Source organism: Aotus nancymaae, unplaced genomic scaffold (assembly GCF_030222135.1).
Source record: "Aotus nancymaae isolate 86718 unplaced genomic scaffold, 86718_ANA_hifiasm-v0.15.2.pri h1tg000059l, whole genome shotgun sequence".
Classification (NCBI taxonomy): Eukaryota; Metazoa; Chordata; class Mammalia; order Primates; family Aotidae; genus Aotus; species Aotus nancymaae.
The window spans coordinates 59,746,508-59,759,055 of NW_026988473.1; the positions used below are offsets into that span (position 1 = coordinate 59,746,508).

The following is a 12,548-nucleotide window of genomic DNA, read 5'->3' on the forward strand; positions in this document are numbered from 1 at the left end:
AGAGTTCTTTCTTCCTGTTTCTGCCTCTGGCTGTGAGATCTAAAATAAGGAAACTGTTGACATTCCCTTTAGGTCTCCTTTGTTCTAAATTCTGTCTTTTGTAATTGATAGAAAAACAAAACAAACACACAAAATGAACATAAGACAAATTCTAGAGACTTAGATTCAAATTCTGATACTGTTTTTACTAAGTGACCCGAGGCAAGAAGACTCAGCTTCTGTGTTTTATTGATTTTATTGATTTTAATTTTTTCACAGTTTAACATTCCTGGGCAATCTAGATGCATCTTAAAATCAATTCTTTTTAGTTGTATATAAAATTATGATACAACTGGTGGTGTCTTGGATTTGTTGAAATATGGTATTTTGTCTTAACTGTTGGAATTAACAAATTGTCTTATTTACTTCATGTGAATTTATTGTTAGGATTAACAAGGCTAATTTATTCAGCAGTTTAAATATTTGTATGTGCCAAAATAAGCATTCTTCTATGCCCTTTTTTATCTGTTATTAATACTTTATATGGTAACTGTCACTGTTAAGTATTAAAATAGTAGCTATTGCTATAATTAGTTATTTATTATTATTCTGTTCAAGCTTCATAAAAACCCTGTGAGGTGATTTTTATAACTGAAGATTCTGAGACACAGGGGATCATGTAATTCAACAATGTGGCTTCATTATACCACTTTCCTCTCTGCCACTCTGCCTGTCAGTTTTCTTCATTTGCCAGATGAAAGACTGAAGCTACATGACCCTTCAAAGCCATTCCACAAGCCAGTGTTTCTGTTTGGGTGACTGTCTGCTGCTGTTCCCAAGCCCATCCACATTTCTAGTGATTACTCCTATGTCTGCATAGCTTAGTGGTCACCCAGTGATTGGTGACTTTATACTTCGATACCTCAAGCCAGTAACTTCTGCCAGTGGATTGTGAGTTTTGTCCAGTTTTATTGTTGCTTTTGTGGGGAAAATTTAGCTAAGCTACTCATTTTATCATGTCAGACATCCCACTCCTCCTTTAGATTCACTCTTATAGATACCATTTATTTGCTATTCATTCTTTCTTGCAGCAAAAATGTTCTGACTTCACTTTGCCTAAAGTGCATCCTACTTTCATTTATTTCCTCTACATTAAACATGAGGACTTTCACTGCTGAATGCAAGGAAATCAACCTTATTAAATTACCAATTTTTGTATTATGTAAATCAGTAAATCAAAGGGTTTTCAGATAAGGGTCACTAACTGTTCTTGGTCTTGTGGCAGTTTTCTTTAATGAACTCAATTTCTTTAATGAGCATATGTTAGTGTCACACTCCCAAGTTTTCTTGTCTGAAAATGTATTTATTTTACTCTGATTCGTGAAGAATATTTTCATTGGGTGGAATTTGTAGTTGTCAGTTATTTGGTTTTATGTGTTCTGATATGGTTTCGTTTATCTTGCTTAGGACCTGTTAGGTGTTTAAACCTGTGAATTAGTTTTTTTTTTTTTTTAATCAGTCTAGGAAATTGCTACTTATCTCTTCAGATAATTTCTTGCTTCTTTCCTTAATCCATTTTCTCTCTCTGGACTGCTTACTAAATGCTTATCAGATCTTTTACACTGTCATCCATGTTTTTAAACCATTTTTTTCATATATAAATTTATTATCTCTGCTGCATTCTGTGTAATTTTTTTCTTCCAAGGAAGGTTCTCCTCCCACCCCTCATGGCCACCTTTCCTACAGACATTTGTGGGTAGGGATTTGGTGGACTTAGTTTAGTTTCACTCATGCTGTTTAGGGATATAGCCCTTTTGTGGTCCCAGTTCAGTGTGGAGAGACATTTTTTAGCCATGGGTGGGACCTGGGCTTGGTTCTTGAATTATGTTCTTGTCTCCTTTAAGAATGTTAAAACTGGCCAGGTGCAGTGGCTTACATCTGTAATTCTAGCACTTTGGGAGGCTGAGGTAGGAGCATTGCTTGAGTCCAGGAGTTTGAGACCAGTGTGCACAACATAGTGAGACCCTGTCTCTACCCCAAAAAGAAAAAAGAAAAAGAATGTGGAGGCCGGGCATGGTGACTCACGGCTGTAATCCCAGCACTTTGGGAGGCCAAGGTGGGCGGATCATGAGGTCAAGAGATCGACATCGTCCTGGCCAACATAGTGAAACCCCATCTCGACTAAAAATACCAAAAATTAGCCAGGCATAGTGGCGGGTTCCTGTAGTCTGAGCTACTCAGGAGGCTGAGACAGGAGAATCGCTTGAACCTGGCAGGTGGAGGTTGAAGTGAGCCGAGATCATGCCATTGCACTCCAGCCTGGGCAACTAGAGCAAAATTCCGTCTCGAAAAACAAACAAACAAACAAACAAAAACTAAAGAAAGAATGTGAAACCAAAGCCCCAGCTTTGTATGGGTTCGTCATGGCTTCATGATAAAGACCTCTAGATCACCACTTATCCCTCTGGGTTCTTTCTTCTTGGCCTAAAAATTCTTGATGATAATGGTGATTATTGTTACTATTTAAAAACATTTTAGCTGAGGCATTTTAGTTGTTTTCAGTGAAAGGATTGTCTCGTCTGCCATTATCAGAAATGGATGGCTCCCTTCCATTCACCCTTGGGCCATATAGTCTTTTATATTTAACCACATATTTACAATTTCCAGTGCTCTCATTCCTTCGCCTAGATCCAAGTCTATGTCCAGTGTTGTTTCCCTTCAGCCTGAGGAACTTGTAGCATTTCTCGTAGTGTGGGGCAGCATAGTTACTCCTAGACCTTAATGTTATCTTCACATTTAAATGAAACTCTGCCCCTGTTTAGCAAGGCTGCTAAAATTAAGTTATAGTGACATACAGACTGGAGATCATGTAAGTGTAGAATTCTGTTGATATTAGACTGAAATTCTTGCATGGCTAGACTTTAGTCTTTATACAATCCAGTATAAAACTGGCTGCATAAATGTGCATACTGTATTATCATCATGCTATTTGTGGTAGGATTTCAGTGTCCCCTCCCACCTCACACTTTGGTCAGGAAAAAAACTGCCACAAGATAGCAGTTAGTGGCCGGTATCTGAAGACCCTTTGATTTATTGATTTACATAATATGAAAATTGGTAATTTAATAAGGTCGATTTTGTTTACATTCAGTAGTGAAAGCCCTCATGTTCAATGTGGGGGAAATAAGTGAAAGTAGTTGATGTATTACATTGTAGGTCATTCCTTTGATGTTATGAAAGTTCTTTAACATTTTTATTTTTCAGAGAGGGTTTCAACTATCTGGATGATTCTCTTAATGAGAAATAATGTTCTTTCAGAGCATAAAGCTGACCTTGTTATTTTCAACTTGAAAACATTTCAGTGGCCCCACTGTTGAACAGAGTCAAGTATTCCTGGCTTAGCAAAAAGCATCAAAGAATCCTTCAGTTCATTGTCTTGTGTGTCTGTCCAGCTTTGTGTCCTGCCACTTTTGTGTTGTGTGCTCCAGCAGTCATTCTTAGTGCCGTGACCACACCTTGGCATTTGACACCTCTGAGCCCTTGTCATCTTGTGTTCCCCTTTGCCTGGAATTCCTTATTTTAATCTGGTGAAAGCCTTCTTATGTATTAAAAGCCAGGTTTCACAGCCTTTGTGATATCATCCCTGTTCTTTTTATTTTTCCTTTCTCTGCTGCTGTGTTGCCTTATGCATAATTCTGTTACTGAACTTTGCACAAACCAATGTAATTATTTAAATAGAGGTTTGAATAAGTTGGAGCCTCTGTGAGAGCATTGTTTATGTGTTGGCTCTTAATCATGTATTAAGTGTTGAGTAAATGAGTGAATTACCATATGAAGCCATGTTAGTGAGAGATGGGAATATACACTTCTTCTAGTGACTATAATAAGTAAGCAGAAAAATTCAAAAGTACCATTATCACCCCTTTTATGTTAATTGGAATGTCTTCTTGGTTTACTTGTTTGCAATTTAATGTATTTATGAGGTCTTTTGGTTTTGAAAAACAAAACAATTCACCACCTAATTGAAATAATTGTAAACAAGTTAGAGTTGTCCTAAAGCATGTTTTCATTTCCATGAGCAGAATCCAACGTGGCGGAGTCTCGATTTTGGAATTATGCCAGACCATCTTGATACATCTGTGTCTTGTTTCGTGGTGAAGATATGGGGTGGAAAGGAGAACGTCTACCAGCTGTTGATTGAATGGAAAGTCTGTTTGGATGGGCTGAAATACTTGGGTCAGCAGGTAATTTTTAGACTGTGGTTTCAAGTAGTTGTCATCTCCAAATTAACCTGTTTAACCTTTCTGTTGATTTTTCTGATTCTACGTTTCTTAGTATAAAGACAGACTCTTGTAACTGTTTACTTAAATTGCTAAGAGAGACCTTGTGATCATTTACATATGTTATTGTTTCTTATGTTACTTATGTTGTTATGTTGGAATCATTGCCTAGTTTAAAAAACACCTCTATCTGAAGAAATTTATGAAGACAGATTTGTGTGTGTGTTTAGGAAAGATTGTGCTTTCTCATAGCATTTGGTTTTTCTGTCTTACTGGATGTCCTCACCTAGAATCTGAAAATTAAGTTGAAATAAGGAATATCATGTCAAATACCTCTCTTTTGACTATTAGGGTTGGGTTATTCCAGAAATAAGAAGAGCTACTATTTATTGAGCACGGGATGACACATGCCTGGATTATATGCTGCTACCGGTTCTCCACCTTTGCTGTACCATGACTGATGTAGCCAATTGATTACAGTTCTCTTTTAACTGGACTCAAAAGTAGCTCCATACTATTTTCTTTCTTCCTTTCTTTTATTTACTTCTTCTTCTTTTTTTTAAACTTAAAGACAGCGCCTTGCTCTGGTGCCTAGGCTGGAGTGCAGTGGTGCAATCATAGCTCACTGTAGCCTCAATCTCCTAGGTTCAAGCGATCCTTTCTGCCTCAGCCTCAGTCCCTCAGTACCTCCTGCCTCAGCAAGTAGCTGTGACTACAGGTTGGTGCCACCATGCCCAACTAATTTAAATTTTTTTTTTTTTTTTTTTGTAGAGATGGGTATGAACCCGTTAAAAATCTGAGACAGGTCTCAGTTAATTTAGAAAGTTTATTTTGCCAAGATAGGATGTGCCTGTGACATAGTCCCAGGAAGACCTGTGCCCAAGGTGGTCAGGGCACAGCTTGGTTTTATATATTTTAAGGAGACATGAGATATCAATCAATATATATAAGAAAGACATTGGTTCAGTCTGGAAAGGTGGTACAAATTGAAGTAAAAGCAGGAAGACTCGAAGCAGGGAGGGAGCTTCCAGGTAACAGATAGGTGATACATAAAGGGTTGCATTATCTGAGTTTCTGATTAGCCTTTCCAAAGGAGGCAAATCAGATATGCATCTGTCTCTGTGAGCAGAGGGGTGACTTTGAATAGAATGGAAGGCAGGTTTTCCCTAAGCAGTTCCCCCCTTGAGTTTTCCTTAATGATTTTGGGGACCCAAGATATTTTCCCTTCACATGGGGGTTTTGCTATGTTGCCCAGGCCGGTTGTGACCTCCTAGGCTCAAGCAGTCCTCCTGCCTTGGCCTCCCGAAGTGCTGGGATTACAGGCATGAGCCACCGAACTTGGCCTTCGTAATCCTTTCTAACAGTATTCCAGGACAAAACTAGCAATCTGTCAGAATTGCAAATGGAATGAAACATAGTTGCTATCATCAGATATAGATTATTATAATTAATGTTTATAGCAACTTTGTGAAGGTTGATATTATTGCCCTTATTTTCCAGGTGAGAAATTGAGCCTCAGAGACTTTAAGAAATGATTCTAGATCATATAGGTGGAGCTAAGATTTAAATTCAGGTCTGGCTGATTTAAAAATTCATTCTAGGCCAGGCTCGGTGGCTCACGCCTGTAATCCCAGCACATTGGGAGGCCAGGGTGGGTGGATCACGAGGTCAGGAGATTGAGACCATCCTGGCCAACATGGTGAAACCCTGTCTCTACTAAAATACAAAAAATTAGCTGGGCATGGTGGCCCACGCCTGTAGTTTCAACTACTTGGGGAATTGCTTGAACCCGGGAGGCGGAGGTTGCAGTGAGCTGAGATCGTGCCACTGCATTGCAGCCTGGCAACAGAGCAAGACTCTTGTCTCAAAAAAAGAAAAGAAAAAATTCATTCTCTTTGTGCTGTACTGCACTGGTATATACATATGATCCTTGGTAACCCTCCACTCCACCTTGGAATGCATCGCATTTCTATTTTGTGATATCTATGGTACTACTATTAAAGATAATCATAAAATGTTAGTCATAGATTATCTATAAACATCTTGATGCTTTCTTCACGTTTATTCAATATGTTACTTTCTGAGATGTTTCTTATTAAAGGAACAATTTAATTCTGCATTTTTTCAGACTGAAAATCTGAAAATCTGGGCCAAGTGTGGTGGCTCATGCCTGTAAACCCAGCATTTTGGGATGCTGAGGCGGAAGGATCACTTGAGGCCAGGAATTCAAGACTGGCCTGGCCTACGTGGCAAAACTCTGTCTCCTCTACTAAAAATACAAAAATTAGCCACGCACAGTGGCACATGCCTGTAATCCCAGCTACTCAGGGGACTGAGGTGGGAGAATTGCTTGAACCCAGGAGACAGAGGTTGCAGTGAGCTGAGATCTCGCCACTGTACTCCAGCCTGGGCAACAGAGGGAGACTCTGTCTCAAAAAAAAAAAAAAAATCTGAAAATCTAACAAAAACCTAAAAATCTCTAGGATCATTTTGCTTACCATACTTTTTATCTTTAAATTTTTTTACCTGTAGTCACCATGTTGTACTCTCTTGAACTTATTCCTACTATTTAACTGAAATTTTGTTTCCTTTGACCAGCATCTTCCCAATCCTCCTCCCCTCCATGCACCTCCTGCTAACCACCTTTCTACTCTCTACTTCTATGAGTTCAACTTTTTTAGATTCCACTGACAAGTGAGATCATGCTCTTACCATATTTTTATTTATTTTGTGTCCTATAGTGACCAGAACAATGCATATAATATATATGTTCTTTACATTCTAAACTACAATTTAAACATTTAAAAAATTTTTTAATTTTTTTCTCTGTTTTAGGAATTATCTTAATTAAAACTTAAAAAATAATGACTTTTGGTTTAGGCTAGGACCTTTGTTTTCTCTTTTGCTACTGGATACTTGTTGCCTTTAGACTGGCCAACCAGATCCCCGCACTAGGGTATGTACCCTGTCTATCTTCCCACATGCCATACTTGGCTCTCTGTGGATAGACTCTGATATTAAGCAGTTGTTTCTCTTCTATCTGAAACTGTTTACATTCCGTGGAGGGTGGTGCTTCTTAACATTGTGGTTGCAGGGCTCTAGGGCAAAAGGGCTTTTTGGCCACTGAAGATGGGCTTCATCATGTTTTTCAAGTCACACATTCCTTTGGTGGTAATCTTGTTGACATACCCAACTGTGCTTAAATCTAACCAGCCCCAATTTCAGAGAGTTGGCATTCAGGTATCTTCATATAAAGTTAGTTATGCTGGAGTAACAGAGACAAAAAAAAAAAAAAAAAAAAAAAGGAAGGAAAGAAAGAGAGAAAGAAAGAAAAGAAAAAACGTGTTTCTTAAAGCAGATAAGCACTTAAGATCATTGTAGAAAGTCAACTTATCTGTAAAATAACTATAACAAGTAACATACTACTAAAAATAGGATTAAATAGAGTTACATAGTTTTGGAGGAATGTGAGGCTAAGATGTTTTAGGACAATAGCCAGAATCAGTTAGGTTCATTGATGGATCATATGCTTTCTGCCAGGCATTGTTCTTTGTGTTAAGGATCCAGAGATGTATAGGACAAGGTTCTTAGACCCGGTATACTGATGATTGACGAATACCTTCATAGACAGTTGTGTGAGTGGTACAAGGAAGAGATATTTAGACTAGCTTGGATAGAATCAGGGCAGACTGACTTCTGAATAAAATTTTTTTTTTTTTTAAGTTAGGTTTATTGTGGTACAATTTACAAGTCATAAAATTCACCCTCTTAAAAGTGTGCAACTCAGTGAATTCGAAAAATGAATAGAGTTGAGTAACCACCACCATAATAAATAAAGCTACTATGAATATTTGAATATAGGTCTTTGTGTTTCTTTTGGGTAAATCTCCAGGAATGGAATTGATGGGTCTAATGGTAAATGTATATTGAAATTTATAGGCAACTGCCAGTTTTCCAAAGTGACCATAACATCCTGCATTCCCATCAGCAATATATAATAGTTCTTTTGTTTCACATCTTTGCTAGCACTTGTTATTTTCAGTATTTTTAGTTTTAACCATTCTAATGGATTTGAGGTGGTATCTCATTGTAGTTTTAGTTTGAATTTTCCTCATGACAAAATTAAATTGAGCCTTGTAAGAAAAAAAGTCTATTTGAGATCAGTCTCTCTCTCTCTCTCTGTCTCTCAGTCTGTCTCTCTGTGTAAAGTGTTTGTTCAGATCTTTTGCTCATTTTTAATTGGGTTGCTTGAATTATCGAGTTGTAAAAGTTCTTTATGTATTCTGGATATAAATCAGTTCTTTATAAGTTATGTGTTTTCCAAATACCTTCTGTCAGATTGTGGCTTGTCTTTTCATTTTTTTAAACTTGGTAAAGTCCACCGTCAGTATTTGCTATTGTGTTTCATGCTTTTTGTGTCTTGTCTTTGCCTAACTCAAGATCACAAAGACTTTTTCCTGTATTTTCTTTTGTAAGCTTTCTTCTAGTTTTAGGTTTTACGTTTACATCGATGATCCATTTTGAATTTTCTTTCTTTTTTTTTTTTTATTGAGACCGAGTTTACTCTTTCACCCAGGCTGGAGTACAGTGGCGTGATCTTGGCTCACTGCAACCTCTGTCCCCCGGGTTCAAGCAGTTCTTCTGCCTCAGCCTCCCCAGTAGCTGGGATTATAGGTGTGCACCACCACACCCAGCTAATTTTTGTACTTTTACTAGAGACAGGGTTTCACCATGCTGATCTTGAACTCCTGACCTCAGGTGATCCACCCACCTCAGCCTCCCAAAGTATTAGGATTACAGGCTTGAGCCACTGTGCTCTGTCCATTTTGAATTTTCTATATAAAGTGCAAGGTTCATTGTTTTGCAGATGGATAAACGATTGTTCCTGTACTCTTTGTTGCAAAGGCTATTATTTCTCCATTGAATTACCTTGTCATCTTTGTTGAAAATCAATAGTTGAGAATCATTGATGTGGTTCTGATTCTGGACTCTCTGTTCTGTTTCATTGATCTGTATTTCTGGCCTAATGCCAATACCAAATTGTCTTGATTATTGTAGTTTTAAAATGTGTCTAGAATTCAGTCAATCAGTTCTCCAACTTTGTTCTTTTTTCAGAAATTTTCTGGCTATTCTAGGTCTCTGGCCTTTCCATATACACTTTAGAATCAGTTTGTCAATTTTTATAAAAATCCTGGGATTTTGATAGATGTTGAATCTAAGAAAATTTGGGGAGAATTGACATCTTAATAATATTGAGTCTTTCAGTCTACAGATATGATATATCTCTCCATTTATAAAAATTTTCTTTGGTTTCATGCGTCAGTGTTTTGTAGTTTTCAGCATACAGATCTTGCACATATTTTGTTAGAGCTGTACTTATAGATTTTTTCTTTTTCACCCGAAGCAGATGCACTTTATAGATTTTTTACACTAATTTAAATGGTATTTCTTTTTTTTTCGTTTTAAGATATCAACTGGCTTGTATTTCTTTTTTAATACTTCTATTTTCAATTTTTTTTGCTAGTATATGTAGAAATGTGTATCTCTGTATTGAGCTTGTATTCTACAACCTTGCTAAACTCAAAAATGAAGTCTAGTACTTTTTTTTTGGTAGATTCCTTTTGTAGATTGCTTATATGGGTTATGTAGCATCCTAACTTGTGTGTTTTGGAAGAAACTCTTGTGCTTAGTTTAAGTGGTTAAAACTTTGTATTCATAACAGCAGATTAATAATGACAGCAATTGTGTACTCCTTCAGTATTTGGATATTTTTATTATTTTATTTTACTTTTAATTTTTTTGTGTGTGTTTGGCTATCTTTCCACATACATACAATGACCTGGAGCTTTTTGAAGATCATGTGAACAAGTATTGTTATCTTCCTCAGTATTTAAGTAAGAAAATAGAAGCTCAGAAAGATTGAGTGATTTGCCAAAGATCAGACAGTGTTTGGTGGATTTAGGGTATTAGCTGTTTCATTGTTTAGACTGTATTTATTATTCATTTCACTAATTCTAGCAGCTATCTTAAAAAGCGTGCTGTTTTTTGGCCGGGCGCAGTGGCTCACACCTGTAATCCCAGCACTTTTTGAGGCTGAGGCGGGCAGATCACAAGTTCAGGAGTTTGGGACCAGCCTGACCAACATGGTGAAACCCCATCTCTACTAAAAATACAAAAAATAGCTGGCATGGTTGTGCGTGCCCTGTAGTTCCAGCTACTCAGGAGGCTGAGGCAGGAGAATCGCTTGAACATGGGAGGCGAAGGTTGCAGTGAGCCGAGATTACACCACTGCACTCCAGCCTGGGCCACAGAGTGAGACTCCGTCTCAAAAAAAAAAAGTATGCTGTTTCTCATAAATATATCAAAATAAAAATAAATGTGAGATTGTGGTGGCGCAATCTTGGCTCACTGCAACCTCTGCCTCCTAGGTTCAAGCAATTCTCCTGCCTCAGCCTATTGAGTAGCTGGGATTACAGGCACATCCTACCATGCCCAGCTAATTTTTTGGATTTTTAGTGGAGATGGAGTTTCATCCATGTTGGTGAGGCTAGTCTCGAACTCCTGACCTCAGATGATCTGCCCACCTTGGCCTTCCAAATTGCAGGGATTATAGGTGTGAGCCACTGTGCCTGGCCCCATATTAGGATTCTAACACAATTATCGTTAGGTCATTAACCTGTAATTGATAAAGGATAGTACACATCACACTTATTAGCATAATTTAACAGTTCTGAAATGTTCACAGTAGTGTGCAATATGGTATAGCCAGTTCTGTTAAGCATGTTTTTTTAACAAAGGAATCTTTCTGAGCTTTATGATTGCATGATTGCTAATACATTATTAGATTTTTTTATCAATGTTTTTTATATCTAATTTCCAAAAATACTTTCACATCTTATTATCTCATTCTGTTTTTATGACACTCCTGCATGATAAGGCAGGGAGTGTTTTATGGTTTTTGGCTGATGAAGGGATTAAAGTATACACCATTAACCTTGATAAACTATTATATGTTGGGTAGAGTGTGGGGTACTAGGGCTGTAAAACAAGCCAGAGTTCCCTTCTCTGAAGAGCTCCTGATGAAACAGTTAAAGTTGGAATTAGAACTCAGGTTACTTACTTTTTAGCCCCATGTCTTTTCAAGTACTAGTACTATATTGTCTCTTATTTTCAACAAACTAATTTAGTGCCCATCTTCATGAAGTTTATACTGTGAGAACTTTATAACTAATCTTTTTCCCCCAGGTATATATGTGTAAAAGTGTTTTATGTTTATAAAATTTCAGTATCCTTCTACTCTTGAGACTGCTTTCCTAATGTTTTCTCTTTTCTAAGATGAAAAACTCCTTGAGATTGATTTACAGTTTTTATTATAATTTTATGATTGTAGACTCATCTTTTGGTATAGTATTCAGTTCAGTAAATGATGTAGGTATCAGGGAGTATGTGATTAATTTTGCTTTGGTGGTAGGGGTAGTAGATATGGAAGTCAGGAAATGTTCACGGGAATCTTCTGCTGCTGGCTTTGACTATTTTCCATCTCTAGTTAGAGAAAGGAGAGATTCTGTTCTGGTAGTCCTTCTGGTCTTTCCTCCACTTGAACTTTCACTTAAAACATTCACAGCAGAAGAATTTTTTTTTTGGCCACAACTCTTTCTGATGAAGTAACTAAATCTATTTATATATTTCATAGTTGGGCACTTTATGCTATTTTGAATTTTTTTTTTTTAATCTCAGTTCCTTAATTTTTTTTTTTTTTGAGACAGAGTCTCGCTCTGTCGCCCGGGCTGGAGTGCAATGGTGCGATCTTGGCTCACTGCAAACTCCGCCCCCTGAGTTCAAGCTATTCTGCCTCATTCAACCTTCCTAGTAGCTGGAATTACAGGTGTGTACTGCCACGTCCAGCTAATTTTCTTTTTTTGAGACAAGATCTTGCTTGGTCGCCTAGGCTGGCGGGCAGTGGCACAATCTGGGCTCACTGCAACCTCCTCCTCCTGGGTTCAAGTGATTCTCCTGCCTCAGCCTCCTGAGTAGCTGGGACTACAGGCATCCACCACCATGCTTGGATAGTTTTTGAGTTTCACCATGTTGGCCAGGCTGGTCACAAACTCCTGACCTCAAATGATCTGACACCTTGGATTCCTAAAGTTCTGGGATTACAGATGTAAGCCATTGCACCTGGCCCAATTTTTGTATTTTTAGTAGAGATGGAGTTTCACCATGTTGGCCAGGCTGGTCTTGAATTCCTGACCACAAGTGATTCTCCCGTCTTGACCTCCCAGACTGCTT

The 12,548-nt window shown here is 37.8% G+C and overlaps 1 protein-coding gene across 4 annotated transcripts in view; it reads left to right on the top strand.

Moving 5' to 3' along the window:
• Positions 1-12,548, top strand: part of UVRAG (UV radiation resistance associated) — a 311,056-nt gene that overhangs the window by 55,305 nt on the left and 243,203 nt on the right. For all 4 annotated transcript variants that reach the window (XM_064365305.1, XM_012469641.3, XM_064365303.1 and 1 more), the window contains exon 4: positions 4,062-4,223. In XM_064365305.1, coding sequence (XP_064221375.1) covers positions 4,062-4,223 — 162 coding nt within the window. The remainder of the gene's footprint in view (positions 1-4,061; positions 4,224-12,548) is intronic.